At 45.2% G+C, this 15,085-nt stretch overlaps 1 protein-coding gene across 3 annotated transcripts; it reads right to left on the bottom strand.

The window, feature by feature from the left end:
• Positions 1–70: 70 nt before the first annotated feature.
• ccnt2a (cyclin T2a) lies at positions 71–11,122 on the bottom strand. Of its 3 annotated transcripts, none has more exons than XM_063214080.1 (10): positions 10,641–11,122; positions 9,520–9,601; positions 9,193–9,321; positions 8,664–8,724; positions 7,981–8,043; positions 7,307–7,406; positions 3,944–4,107; positions 3,642–3,712; positions 1,303–2,719; positions 71–1,156 (listed from the first exon to the last, which is right to left on the bottom strand). In XM_063214080.1, the coding sequence occupies exons 1-10, from the start codon at positions 10,796–10,798 to the stop codon at positions 1,065–1,067; spliced, it is 2,337 nt and encodes a 778-aa protein (XP_063070150.1). In that variant the 5' UTR covers positions 10,799–11,122; the 3' UTR covers positions 71–1,064. The 3 variants fall into 3 exon arrangements, with proteins under 3 accessions (XP_063070150.1, XP_063070152.1, XP_063070151.1); XM_063214082.1 differs by having other exon boundaries at positions 7,307–7,352; positions 10,641–11,120; XM_063214081.1 differs by having other exon boundaries at positions 71–1,153; positions 10,641–11,117.
• Between the last annotated feature and the right edge of the window lie 3,963 nt (positions 11,123–15,085).

The raw sequence follows: 15,085 nt of genomic DNA, 5'->3' as shown, positions 1-15,085 counted from the left end.
ATAATTCTTGCTCGCACTTCTCGCAGTCACTCTCTCTCACACACACACACTTTGTTATACTTACAAGCAGTCCCAAACCTGAGTGTTTTTTTATGTTATCACTTTTTTTAAGCATACAAAAATGTATGTACATTTATCTCCACTTTCTGTAAACAGCAGTCAGTCTCCATCCCTTTGATTGAAACATGCAGATCAGACGTACAGTAAAGAAATGACAAACGTCTCACACACACACACGCACACACATTTCGCTCACAAATACACACATCCCCCTTTCACAACAGGAGATAGTCATTTTGGAAGAGCCTAATAGTATTCTTGAATTACAATTGTGGAGATATCATTTAAATTATAAATGAAAAACAAAAACAAAAAAATCATTGCATCATATTGGTTAAGTACTTAGAATTCAACTCCATCAGCTTGGATCACAGATTTCTGTTTTTTTTTTAATCCGTGTGAATTAGATTGCCCACCCACAGGAACAAAATAGGAAATAAAACATAATTAAAAAATAAAAATAAAATATAATGCAAACACTTCACACGTTCCCATACCAAAACCCCTTTGTTCGTCCAGGTGGGGGTGGGGGTCTGATTCGGGACAGCACAGCAACGCCACCACACACGGGGAAGGGAAGGCAGGGGAGGGGAGGGGAGGGAGGATAAGGGAGTGTGAAAGGAAGGAAGGAGGGGACAGCACCGTGCGCCAGGAGAGCACTACCAAGGACTCACAGAATCAGGAAGCATTCTCTCTCGACCAAAGGGGAAAAAAAAAAACTGTAGTAGGGCTTATGCTTTGTCTTTGTCATGTAATATTATGCGGTTTGTTTTTATTCTTTTTTTTGTCCGTTGATCTTAAATTCCCTCCATGTTTCACTGGAGGGATTGGTGGGGAGGGGGGGGGGTAGATCAGGAGGATGGTGAGTGAGGGAGGGGGCTTTCAGGCCTTTCTGTCCCTGGGCCATTGGGAGCGAGTTGAGCACGTCTAAAGGGTCTCCTTAGTCCACAAGCCTCTGTAGCCTCCAGCTCCACCTCCTACCACCTCCCACGCCGCAGGCCCACTCAGGCCCGCGGCTCCCCACCGCTGAGCTCCTGTCCCGCCTCGCCGGGGTGCTGGGATGACGTCGATGAGGACGATGTCCGCAGCCCACCTGCTGGGCGACAGGGGGAGGAGGGGGGAGGAGGAGGAGGAGGAAGGGAAGGTTAAGAATACAGCTGCCAGACGACACTCACACTTGTTGATGATGATGAACAGAGGAGGAAGAAAGAGTGGAGGAGGAGGAGGAGAGGAAAGAACTACCTGAACTGCTCTTGGAGCTTTTGTTCTTTTTGGAGGAAGAGTGGTGGTTGTGGCTGCTGCCGCTGCCACTGCCTTCCGGGTAGCCCCTCTTCCGAGACGAGGAACCAGACGAGGAGCTCATGGAGGATGAGGATGACGACATCATGCTGGGGGCGGCGGCCAGCCCTTCCATGCCGAGGCCCAGCGGACTGCGCAAGAGTCCACCACCACTACCACCACCACCGACGCCGCCACTGCCCGAAACCAGAGCCTCGTGGTGAACGCCGCGGCCGTTCCCGGTGCTGTGAGGGGGTCCGGAGGGGGCGTGCGCGGCGTACGGCTGGTACGCGTGCTTGTGGTGCCGGTGGCTGGAGTGCTCCGGGCGGTGACGATCCTTACCCACCACCAGTGGGCTGGAATGTTTGCTCTTGCCACCGCCGCTGCCCTCGTCCGAGGACCCGTGGCGCTCCGATGACACCTTGATCTTCATCTTCAGCTCCTCTTTGCCGCTCGCTGAGCTGCTGCCGCGCTCACCGTGGGAGGAGGAGAGGGGCAGGCGCAGCTTCAGCGAGGACGAGGACGAGGAGGAGTTCTTGTCTCGCCTCTCCCCACTGCCGCTTCCGTGAGACCTCTCCTGTCCAGGCAGAGGTAGCTTCATTTTGAGAGGGGAGGACGTAGACAGTGCACCCCCCAGCGGACCGCCGCCTTGCCCCGGCGGCTGGCCGTGCGCGTGGTGGTGATGGTGGTGGTGCTTGCGGTGGTCCGTCTGCGGGGCGGCGGTGCCGTGCGCGTCTGCGGTGCGAGCCTCCTGCTTCACGGCCTGTTGATGATGGTGATGCTGCTGCTCCTCCTGCCTGCGTCGCTGCACCGCCTGCTCGGCCGCCTGCTTCTCCCGGTACTTGTCCAGCGACATCTTGACGGTGGCCACGGGGGGAGGAGGGGGCGGCGGAGGGGGAGGAGGAGGAGGCGGCGGAGGGAGGACCCCGGATGACGATGACGATGACGACTGCTGCTGAAGCTGGCCGTGTTTCCCTCCTCCTCCTCCTCCACCACCTTTGTGTTCGTGTTTGACAGGGTGGAACTCGGCAGCGGCGCTGCCCTTGGAGAACGCTGGCCCCAAGGCGTCGGGCTTGAGCGGGTCCGAACGGGTTCCGCCGCTGGCCTGCTGCTGCTGCGGTTCTGGTTGCCAGTGGGTAGGGGTGGAGTACATGTAGGAGCCGGTCAGGCCGCCGGTCAGGGCGTCCAGAGAGAGGCCGCCTCCACTGCCACCGCTACCACCTCCACCACCGGTCAGGGAGACGGGGAAAGAGGCCGAGGCCTTGGCGAAGGCAGAGTCTCCCGTCATGGCGTCCACCAGGGAATGGTCCCCGGACGTGGAGGGGAAGGAGCCGTCCGCCGGCTGGCCATCCGCTTTGGGCTTCTTGGCCGCCTGTGTGGCCTGGAGGAGGAGGGGGGGAATGGGGCAGAGGGGTGCAGACAGGGTTAAGGTTTGTGTTCGTAATGAGATTATATCAAAACAATGACCCCTTAATCTGAGTAAGCGCATATTTTTGGTAAACAAATATGCTGTTAAAGGTGCACTGTGTAATATTTTTTGGAGTTTACGTCCAGAATTCATGCTGCCCACTCACAAATGTTGCCTTTTTTACAAATACTTACCACCATCATTAAATTCTAAGTATTCATTATCACTTCTCATACATGAAAAAGGGAATCTTCGACCATGAGCATCATTTTGAATTTCCAGAAATACCGGTAGACATTTTTAGCTGATAAATGTACTGTACTTTGGTTATACTACTAAATATTAGTTTATCGCTTTGGAAATATTCATGAAAAGAACAAATTTGACCATAGGCAGCCCGGTTTCAATGAACAGCATACGGTACTTGCTACACCTAGTCTGGCCACCATCTTACACAGTGCACCTTTAAAGTCAACTAGAACAGATTACAGTAGCATGTCCCAAACCTCAATCCAAAAAAGGTACAAGTTTCATCTTATTTCTTAGCTGCCTGCGTGGCCAGGGGAAGGGAGGGAGCGGTGGACAAATTGTAAGAAATGTTTGTGTTTATATTTGAGATTATATCCGCTTGCAAAAGCAAGCAGCAATAACAATGTCCGTTAATCTGATTAATCACAAATGTATGAAAGCAAATGTGTTCATTTACCGTAGAATATGGTGATATAATAGTGTGATCATCCAGGCCATTTGTACCATCCAAATAAAGATATGTGTATTTTACATTCTACTGATCAACCTTCAGTTGTAATGATCTTCAAATGTTTTTTTTTTTTATCATTTCATTTTCATGTGAGCACTGTCAAAGTGTGGAAAAATGTGGGAAATAATTAATTACCCTCCAGTTCCGAATTCTCTTCAGCCTGCTTGGCGTTTTCTCCAAAATCTGAAGGAACTCATGGGTTAGTTCTGCGGCGCATAGAAATAAAAATTGATTAGCAAACTTTTAAAAAACATTTAAAAAAACAAAAAAACAAAAACTTCCAACCATTACACATTGTCTGCTTTTAGTTGCTTGGGGGCGTGGGGGACATTAATGAAACATGAGTAACATTATTTAAAACAAATGTTGGGAGGGGGGGGGACAAACTGATTAACACATTACATGGTCAATGTGCTGGATTGGTGGTTTGGTCTTACCGTCCAAGAGCTCCAGGGTGACAGAGCTATCCACATACTCCCACCAGTGCTTCCCGTCCGTGGACACTGGGATCTCCCAGTTGGACCACTTGCAAGCCAGGTGTATGCACACACAGGCTATCACCGTGGGCTTGTGCTGCAGGCAGAACGTGGTGAGGTGGAGGCTGCAGTGTGGGGAAGGGGGGGGAGGAACGAGAGAGAGAGAGAGAGAGAGAGAGAGAGAGAGAGAGAGAGAGAGAGAGAGAGAGAGAGAGAGAGAGAGAGAGAGAGAGAGGGCGAGAAAGAAAGAGAGAGGGGGGCAAAAAAAAAAAAAAGTGGGGGCAAGGGGGAGAGAACGAATGGGGACAGCAGAGGCAGGAGAAGGAGAGAGAGAGAAGGGGAGCAGAAGAGGGGGGGACGAGGAAGAGAGAGAGGGGGGGGGGAGACAAGGAAGAGAGAGAAAGAGAGAGAAGGGGGGCGCAAACACGGTCAAGACACTGGCAGGTGACGGTAGAAGTCTCACAAACACACAGTACACAAACACACACACAGCATCAACATTTACAGAAACAGCATCATTCAATGGCAATTGCTTCAGTAAAACAATAAATGACATCAGTACAGCATACATGTGTTTTGTAACTGGGACTGATGTATAAACAGCCCTCACTAGTTTAAATGGAAAAGGAAAACATCCTGTGTTACGTCTGCTCTACCTGTCTGTCGATTGTCTGCCTGACTGAAGAAGTGCAATAGGTAAGGCAAGATATGTTCAGCAAATGGCTGGGGTAAATTTAGAGGCAAAAGAGAACATCCCGACGTCTCGTCAATTTCATGCAATCCTTTACCCCTTGGCTACAACAGAGGGGCGACTGAAGAGCAAGCAGGGACAGCGTAAAGACTTGCTTGTTGACTGTTCCAACTTCCCCAAATGTGTGTGTGTGTGTGTGTGTGTGTGTCTGTCTGTCTTGTACAATAAAAGCAACTTCCAATTGAAGAAAAAAAAATAAACATAATAAATCTACTGTTACAGATGCAGATCCGTGCAGATCCGACACAAACATGATTTTTTGTTTTTTTTAGAATGTTAAGTACGGAAATGCACTTGGTTCAAATAATTCAGTTTTTTTTTATTAGGGGGCATGCAACCTCCACCCTCATCCCACCCTCCCTGGGTTCTACTCCCGCGCTCCATCGCCATCTATCATACATTTTAGCCAAGTGTAGCCATAGAGTTAAGCAGGAAGGCTAATCAATTCTGTTTAAGGCAGATTATGAAGGCTTATTATGTTCACAACAACATGTGGAGACTGGAAGAAAACATCACATTAGGCAGTGCGAGCACGGTACGCAACATGAGGGTAGGTTTGCACAATTACAACCATGCAGATTCAATACAATTAATTTGCAAAAATAAATAAACAAAATAAAATTGGCATCAAAAGTGACAAGAGCTACACAGCTACCATCCACATGTTCACCTCAAGGCTCGTCAATGCAGCAGCAGGGGCTTTTGCACTTCACAAATCAAAATAAGACATCTTGGATACCTCTGCTGAGTCACGTTAAAGGTAGAGTATATTTTAGCAAAGTTGTTCATTTTCAAAATGTATGCGGTCCATTCACAAATTTTAACCTTTCACAAACATTTTCTGATTGATAACCCTATATTTATTGGTCTGACCAAGAAGATCAAAGCAGCCAAAGATGTCCATGACTGGTAATTCAAAATGGCAGACATGGAGAAAAGCCACTTATCCATGTATGAAAAGTGTATTGCCAAGTCATAATGAGCTCTTAGAATTTGATGCTGGTCGTTAATATTAGTGAAAAAGATAATGTCTGTCAATCAGCAGCATGAATTCAGGAAATAAATGACTGAAAAATATATTTGGCTGGTTGGCTGGTATTAATTTAGAGCCCTGTATACACATCACATACTCTACCTTTATAGAAAGTAAAGAAACTCCTCACGCCACACCAGAGTAATTCTTGAAGTTCAATTGAATCACAACGACACAATGATTTGATTGTAAACACTGGATGGTATCCATGTGCCTCAAAAAGAGTACAATGTCTGGGCGGGTGCTGGTCCTATGGACACTTCAAGTGACTGGACATCGCCCACACTTTTGAAGCTTGTTTACTTCCAGAGCATCTCACTGCAGAGAACATTTTATAGCATGTGCAGTATATGTGCCCTCCATCACTTATTTGTCACACCTGATCAAGTCATAGGCAGGCGGCTCAAAAACAGTTTATCATGACGCATGAACTTCAGGTGGAACGAAATCAGCAGGAAAAAGGGCATGTCTGTTCTAAGGACAGCCTTTTCGATGCTGAGATCTCCCGGAAGAGTAAAAGACCCTACCAAAACTGTGAAGAGCAGCCACCGGGTTTAAATGAACACGTCCAGGCATTGTGAGGTTTCTCTTTTAAAAATGCAGACTACAGAGTTTTTGGGACTTCAATACACACACGTTTATCAATCTGGATGGGCAATTAAACAAACAGCAACATTATATCTAACCCATTAAGGACTTTCATCAAGATGTCCAAAACTAACCTAAATGGTAAGGCAAAAAATAGAGGGAGGGTAGTGTCTTTCACCTCCACTAAAGAAAAACTTAAATGATAATTTTAAATGTTTTATTTTATCGGCATAGTCTTAGCTCACAACTCTAAAAATATTAGTCCTTGATGGGTCAGGAGCCAATAAAAAAATAAATAAAAAGTAAACACGAACAGATAATTCTAGATGAATAAATGCTCAACACGTTTAAAAAAAAATCTATTGCTAATTCTAACTATATGTATGACTAAATATGTGTTTTGCTGACAAGGACAATGAATAGTATTTCTTTTCTTTTTTTTTCAAAAAATCTTTTCAGTGAAAAATTACAAAAATGTAACGAAAAAAGTAAGGGTCATGGTACTTACCAGATGGCCTTCTATGCAATGTTTACATCTGTTATGTTTTTCTGCTACTCAGGCTACCACAGTGTCTTTTTTTACAAAAAAAGACAAATGCACCTCTGTAACCGAGCAAACGTGTAGGTTCTCAAGCGCACCACTACACTTCGCAATGTGCATACAGCCCCCTTGGTGCCAACATTAGTCCCCCGTACAATACACCGCACTGCAGCCGGGGCTCGGACCGCCGTCACGCCCTCTCTCTGCCCGCCTACGCCCCCCACCGCCTCGCTTTCGCCCTTGCCCCTGACCCCGGCCGCCATTCGTGAGGGGGGGTTGGCAGCATCGGAAGGGTAGGCGTTCCAGAGACCACCGGCGCAAGGAGGGTGTTGGACACTACAAGGGTACCCTGCAGTAACGGAAGCTATAGTGTGCAGTCACAGTGCAACAAATGAGGGTCAGGATAACAACCTGTTGGTAGCCATGAAATAGGATGTCTGTGCCAGATCCTTGCTTGCTGTGACAGGGGGAGAGGAGAGGGAGAGAGACAGAGGGGCAGGAGGGTTAGCTTCTGAGGAAAACGAAAGAAGAGAAATAGATGAGACCGACAGGTAAAATCAGAAAATATGACATGATTGGAAAGCACTTGCAACAAGGCAATAAACACATCTTTTAGGAGAATTCACATCTAAAATATTAGGCATCTACATTTGCATCTGTTGTATTAGGGCCATTCTGTGTAAAATCAGAAAATGTGAGGCCCGAGAATGTAATGAAATTGGCATGTCATTCATTTCAGTGACATGATAGAACCCCAGCCAAGACATGTACGAATCTGGCACTAATAGTAGTAAAGAAAGAAACAGGTGAATTAGGTAGACGGTACACCAGTCCCCTGCCTGATTTCACACAGAATGAGTTTTGCAGAGGCTTTCATTAAAAATGCTGTTTCTAGGCTTACGCTTTTGTTCATTATGTGATGTATACATTACTTATCGCCATCACTTAGAAAAAGCAAGTGATTGTCAGACTAACATTACATTCCATCAAATCACTCACACATTTGAAATCAAGTTATTTTATCCTATCTGAAGTGTCAACTCTTGCAAATAAAATACTGACAGATGGAGGGAGAGAACCTTTACCTCGCACTAGTTGGGAACATTTCACAACATCAGTGTGTGGATGTTCAATTGTTATTTCAAAACCTGGAAAAACACCACGTGCCATTGTTAGACCACACAGCAAAAAAAGGCAAAGTACAAGACAGTCATATTGCAAAAGCATCATTTAAAGTTTAAGCTCTTCCATGTATGCTGTGATTGATTGAACACAGGCTATACAGCAAAGCCAATATGTGCATAACAGGGCAGTAAGACAACAGATGGTACTGCAAAACCACAAAGGGAGTCTCAAATGATAGACTTGTGACACAATTAGTGATGACTGGGGTTGAATAAGTGTTCATCAGGTGAACTTGGGGAAAATAACATGAGCAGCTAAGGTCATACTACGGTAGATCTTTGTGTGTGCGTGTGTGCTGTAACAGCCCTCCCCAAATTAAAATTACAGGTGTATGTGACCTTCCTCTCTGGCCCATTAAGATACTTGACCTTGGTCAACAGGGCAACACAGGAGGAGACACCCAAGTAGGGGGGCAAGGTGGGGATGGGATGGGGATATTCAAATTCAGGGAGGGATTCAACCTCCCAACACCCAAGTGTGTGTGTGACTGACAACCCCAACACATTGACACATGTACACTGTTGTAATGCACTCACGTGAGACCACCTCTCTCTTCTCAGGGCTTCACCTTTTGTTTACTTACCTAAAGTCTGCAGCACTATGGTCTCAAGAATCACCAGCTCTTGAGCTTGCTGGAGGTATGCCTGGAGTTCAATAGACAGTCATTACATGAGGCTTGTAATGAGTCTCTCTCTCTCTCTCTTACCCCCATATCCAGAATGCAACCCTTTTGTTTTAGGTGTTTTGTCTCATTATAGACAGTAGCCTAGTTAGTTGGCAGTGCTGGTCTGTAGTTTGGTTTAGTGGGTTGAGGTTAAGCGTGTGATAATGCATTATAGTGCATTACTGTGACCAGGTCTAGGCAGCGGCCTGTAGCAGTTTCTGCCTGTAAGCTGACTGACTCGTCAAGCGAAAAGAAGAGGGGAAAAAAAAAAGACTACTGGCCAGTTTTGGTGTGAACATGGCATACGAAATCGGTCATAATGCCAAACAGAAGCCCACAGGCAAGAGCTTCTGACCACAGTTAGGGGGGGGTGGCGTGAATGACCTGGGAATGGCAGTGGTGTGTGTGTGTGTGTGTTTGTGTGTGGCAAGCAGGTAGGTGCACTTACATTACTCTTTGTGTCCAGAGGAGGCTCCTGAGGGTATAAGCAGGCATGGGCCACTTTAATGACATGCTCAAGCTTTCTCGGCTGCTCCTCTACTTTGGCAGCCAAGAATAAGGTGGTGGAGGAAATAATCTGTTGGACAAAATAAAGAGATGGAGACAGGAGAACAAACAATCACAAACACAAATCACCAGTTTCCTACACTTGAGCCAATAAAATGTAAAGGAACTTAATAGTGAGAGTACTGTAAAGTATTTTCTACTCCCAACTCATCCCAGGTTACAAAAACAACAGCTGAAAACAACAGACATCTGAGAAAGTCATACTTACATTTCTATGGAATTTCGTGAAAGAGTTTAACATATAAAACCTATGCATGTAAACAATTGCAGTATTTATTGTCAGTTGAGAGCTGAAAATGTATGGTCAAGGAAAAATAGCGCCGAATTCTGCCATTCCTGCTTTTTTTCACACTTTCAGTTTCACCACATGAAGGACAAACATACTGACTGTACCCAAAGAACAGAGACAAGAACAGTGACATGCAGGGGTCAAGGCCAGTCTTTCTATTCAACATCAGAGTACAGAGCACTGAGCACAACGCTATCTAGTGGTCAAAATTGTCAATGGAAAAGAGAGACAGGCATTGATATGTTGGAGCAAGACTGACAAAAACTTATGTAATGTTACTTGTACGGTTACGGAATAGGCACTGGCATCTGGGCAATTGTGTAGCTCTAGAAATCACTTAAGGCCGAGGCAGTCTGTTATCAAGTGAGCTTGCCTTTGTAGTAATTAGTACGTGTCGGTAGTTTGCACAGCCATGATGCAGAAACTTGGTAATAAACCGCATTTCGGGTAACATTGTGCCCAGTGTTTTATTAAGTTATGTTAATAGTTTAAATCGATTGATTGAGTTGATTGCTAAATGCAGTTGATAACAAGGCTGCGCAAGGCATCTATGCACACCAGTGACACCATGTCAACAAATGTCAACGATGGCTAGCAAAGCAATGACGCAAAACTAGCAGACACGATTCGAGAAGTGCATGGCTGGTGCACTGGGCAATTCACAATACAACGATACTACAGCCAAAATCTATGGCTATCCAGATTAAATGCATTTGTATTTCCCCCGCATTACAGTAGCACTTTAATAAAGTGTATTATAAGGTACAAACTACATGGAATTAGCGAGCTAGTGGCTAGCTAGACAGCTAGTCGTATGTGTCGGCGCGAAGCTACTCTGCCTGAATGAATTGAGCCGTTTTATTCACCTGCATATTCACTCGGAAAAATATTTTAAGCGGTGGGATGAATTGTGTGGAAATCTTCCACAGCAACGCAAATTCTGTACCCACTTAAAACCAGACCGCTTCAAACTGGCCTAGGCCTCAGTTGCCCAGCCATCGAAGACTTACGAGACATTGAGAACGAAATGAAAAGGATACACGTTGAGTCTCTGGCCCATGTCTTGAATTAGATTTGCAGATTGCTGTCGATAAGACAGCTCTCTGTCTGGCTCTACTCCACATCGTCGAGACGGCGTGTTTTCGAGTTGTTCCCGGGTAAAGAACCATTTCGACGAAGATCCCCGGTACGCCGCCATTACTCCGAGGTAAACGTTCAGTATCCGATCACAACAGAATCCTGAGACGTCATTACGTAACTGCGTGTGTCATATTTTAGAAACAATGAACGTTCTGCATTGTGACGTGGGAAGAAATCATATTGTTCGAACAGCTACCATTTTTTGCAACAGTGTAACCACCCATCACGGTTACCACATCAATGAATTTAATGATTTCATTGCCAAATGCGAATCAACGTTTCAGGCATAAAAAAACATTGCCCCCCAGTGGTAGATTAGGGTCATCACATAGAATTTCGAGGCCTAAACCAGCTGTGGCCATCATCCCAAATTACATGCAAACGTTGAAACAAACTGGTAGGCCTACTGCATTTGCAGGACAACTGCTGCCGTTAAAGACAAGTGTGTGTCCATCATATTTTTATTTTCAAAGTGTAAATAAAACCCTATATTCAAGGTATAGAAATGTCAGAATCTTTGCATACATGGAGTTTCTTGAACTACACGTGCTTTGGTTTGCAAGTCAGAGATACATAAAGGGACAACTGCAGCAACAACCACTAAAATGATGATTATAAAAGAAACTTTTATTTTTTCATCAGTTTATTTTTAATGTGTTAAACAGACAACATACAGTATGTACACACATTATGCTCTGGTTTCTGCATGGTAAAATCCTAGAGACCCCACCCCTGTCTGCACATTTTTTAAACTTTCAAAAGAGCTTATGAATAGAATTATACTCAATAACATCAGCCTACAAAACTGCAGAGCCATTTTTTAATGTAGCCTTTGTCATGTACGCCATTCTTTGACAGTTAAAATATAGGTGTACAGGCACATAGCCTACAGTAAGCTTTGACTGCACTTCCAACCATATGACCTAGCTGATGCACTTTTGGAGAAAGAATGTAGACTAATATGCAACCTATCACACATTGATGTACTACAGCAGCATAGCCTCTTAGCATCAAGTGGCCAATGCAGATACATAGCACAGAAGCCCACTGATATACTCCTCTTAATTTCACCATCACCTCACCTGCTGTTAAACTGGTCACCTTAGTCTAGTCAGTTATGTTTCAGTGATGCAAATATGAAGGAATGAGCAGATAAATGATATCAAGCCCATCAAGCGGAGGGTTTGAGGGGTTTCCCTCTTGTGACAACAAGTCCATTGTGGGCTATGGTCAGACAACTTTTCTTGGTTGTAAGTCGCTTTGGTTAAAAAGCGTCTGCCAAATGCAATATAATGTGATGTAATTAAGCCAACAACTTACTACACAGTTTAAAGTATTTTACATATGACGTTATCATCACGCACTTTAGTTAGTAACACATCATCTCCCACTTGCCCCTAATTCTCATGTCTGCTCCCTTGAATCTTGGTGCCCCTAGATTTTCTCATAGCAGATAAAGTTGAGTTCTTCCAGACAGTCCCTGTTGGTCAAGGTGTTTGTGTCCCAACTGAGAGCACCACAGTGTAAAGGTCGCAAGGGACACTGTGGCACCTCAGTCCCCGCATACTCTCCTCCTTCCATGGGGTTCATGCCAACCCACAGCCAGTCATCGGCCAGAAATCTCAAACTGGTCCAAACGTTGGGAGTCTGGGTGCTGCTGCTCAGATTGCTGGCCTGCCAGAGGTCTGATTTTAGTGGTAGACTAGCCAGGTCGGTGTGGTGAGAGCGGCAGTGCATCAGAGCCTCCTCCCAAGTCTTGCTTTCTCTCACCAGGATCAGCTTGTGTGTCCAGTAGAAGCAGATGAATTTCAGTGGTAGGTCACAGTGTACATCAACCCACTTTCCAGTGTCCAATATTTTTGCACATTTTTCATTTCCATTGCCATCTGGCTCGCGGTCTCTCCATCTCTGGAAGCTCTCAATCCCTTCCCCATCAATCCACTTCCAGGTTCCCTCGACCAGATGCAGGCCAAACCACAGATACCACCAATGTGTTCGCTCAGGAAACAGTTCGTATTCCTGGTCGTTTTTGTAGGTCGATAAGTCCACATAATTCTGCCTACAATAGTCACGAGCGTCTGACCACTTCTTGTACTCTTTAACCACAATGTCTTTTCTGATGTACGTCTGATATGCAATGGCTTGTCCCAACAAGAGGACAGTGAGCTGCTTAAGCGGCATTTCTGCCCTAGGTTGTGCAGGCTCATGCTTTCTCTGCTATATAAACAATGCCAGCGTTATCGTAGGCAAACTCGGATTCGAAAACACATTGCTTACCAAGTAAAATGCATGCAAATGTCCTCGGACACTGCGGGTCTATTGTCCCACCCCTAGGGATAAAGTGTGTGCGTGTGCGTGTGCGTGTGCGTGTGCGTGTGCGTGTGTGTGTGTGTGTGTGTGTGTGTGTGTGTGTGTGTGTGTGTGTGTATGTTTCATGTTCTTTTCAAAGTGTTATATAATCAGGTTGCATTTACAGACATTTTATTGTTTCACCACCGTTTCTCAAACTGTCTTCCATTGTGGTCTAACATGAATCACACACAATTCTACTGGTATTTTGTGCATTCATTTGAAATAGCGGCAATCACTTTCACTGACTGTTGAAGGTCTAGACCAGTGGTTCTCAACCTTTTTTGAACAAACGCCCCCTTGACCTCATGATAAGCCTTCCAACGCCCCCTTGGCCTCATCAAAAGCTTGCAAACGCCCCCTTAGTATTGAAAAATGAAATAGACTACTGCTCCCAAATGGGATTTTAGCCCCGGCCCCACTCAGGTGCAACCTTCTCAACGCCCCCCTGGGGCTCTCCAACGCCCCCTGGGGGGCTGTAGCACCCCTGTTGAGAAACACTAGTCTAGACTTCACCCCTTTAGACACTACCCCTGTAATAAATAAGCTGTTACCGGAATGGCAATGATCAAGTCGTAATGTATTACTAAAGGCCCTGTGCACTGCGGTGTAGTACTGTGGTCAACTGTACGTTTTTTTTTCAGTGACTATTACAACGGCAGTGGCGGGGCGGTGCCTGGTAAGGGGCTACAACAATAAAGTGAAGTCCGTAAAGTTCTTTTACACTTTGAAGTTTACATGAATTTTAATAAACGCCTCATAATGATTTGAAGGTACAGTATATGATATTTTTGCTATTTTATTTCTGGAATTCATGCTGCTCATTTACAAATGTTACCTTCTCATGGACGAACCACCACCAACAAATTATAAGTATTCATTATGAGGTGAACCATCTCCATGTCCGCCATCTTGAACTTCTAATAATAGATACAATTTTTAGCTGAAACTTATACTTTGGTCATATTAGTAAATATTAGTTTATTACCAAGTAAATATCCATGAAAAGATCAAATTTGGGAATAGGCAGCACAGTTGCAATGAGAAACATAGTTGTGATGCCAATGCAATGGGATACTCTGGTCACCATCCAACATACTGCATCTTTTAAGTTTTAAGTGTGTGGTGGCGAAGCTGTGGAGTTGTGGTAGTGACCAGGTCCGCCGACGGGTCAGTTGTTCCAGACAGAAGGGACCCAGACTTGAGTCTTCATTATATTCGATATATGGCGGGACACACACCAGGGAGTCAGGATTTGGCTGGTTAGCTTTGCCGATTAGCAAGGCACTTCCTCATCGCTATTTTCACAAATTAACATCATATCCGGGACCACTTCGCTCATGATGATTGGGGAGTGCACATGCACCATTGCTCTCAGCACATGCACGAGTTTAGGGTTGGGCACACAGACCTATATAGGTCTGTGGTTGGGCACCTTATACCTCTGCGCATCCAATGCCTGTCTTCCATATAGCTTTCTGGTTAACCTTGCCTCAGTCAGTAACATGGCACGTAATTGGCTGAGTTAAACTGATCCCGGAAATGAGCTCCATGAAACTCCATTTTGGAAGCTGAAAAATTTGTTAAATTTTGGCTGAATTTCCCATTGAAACGACTGGGTCCGGGACTTATTCACTCTCTCCAGGTCTTATACTTCCTCCATGACACACACACACACACACACACACACACACACACACACACACACACACACACACACACACACACACACACACACACACACACACACACACACAGAGAGAGAGACACACACACACACACACACACACACACACTGCTGTTGACATCACATACTAAAGACAACAACAGAAATTGAATAATGTAAAACACATGCAAAAGAAATCCCATTGTGTAGTCAAAGCACTTCAAACAAAGTAGATTGCCAGCCCATCAAGGTCAAGGCCAAGATCAAGCGATCATAGAGTATAGTTTGTGTCGACAATGGCAAAGTGTTCGTTGTTGTAATCACAGTACG

Source organism: Engraulis encrasicolus, chromosome 13 (assembly GCF_034702125.1).
Source record: "Engraulis encrasicolus isolate BLACKSEA-1 chromosome 13, IST_EnEncr_1.0, whole genome shotgun sequence".
Classification (NCBI taxonomy): Eukaryota; Metazoa; Chordata; class Actinopteri; order Clupeiformes; family Engraulidae; genus Engraulis; species Engraulis encrasicolus.
This window is presented reverse-complemented; position numbering and strand designations above follow the sequence as displayed.

What these genes read in the sequence shown, in the direction of transcription:
- ccnt2a (XM_063214080.1), bottom strand. Translation starts at nt 10,798, where the DNA reads ATGGCGGCGTACCGGGGATCTTCGTCGAAATGGTTCTTTACCCGGGAA. An exon ending in TCACGAAATTCCATAGAAAT is followed by an intron (nt 9,322 to 9,519) that starts GTAAGTATGACT and finishes TTTGTCCAACAG; the next exon opens with ATTATTTCCTCCACCACCTT. An exon ending in CATAGTGCTGCAGACTTTAG is followed by an intron (nt 8,044 to 8,663) that starts GTAAGTAAACAA and finishes GTGTTTTTCCAG; the next exon opens with GTTTTGAAATAACAATTGAA.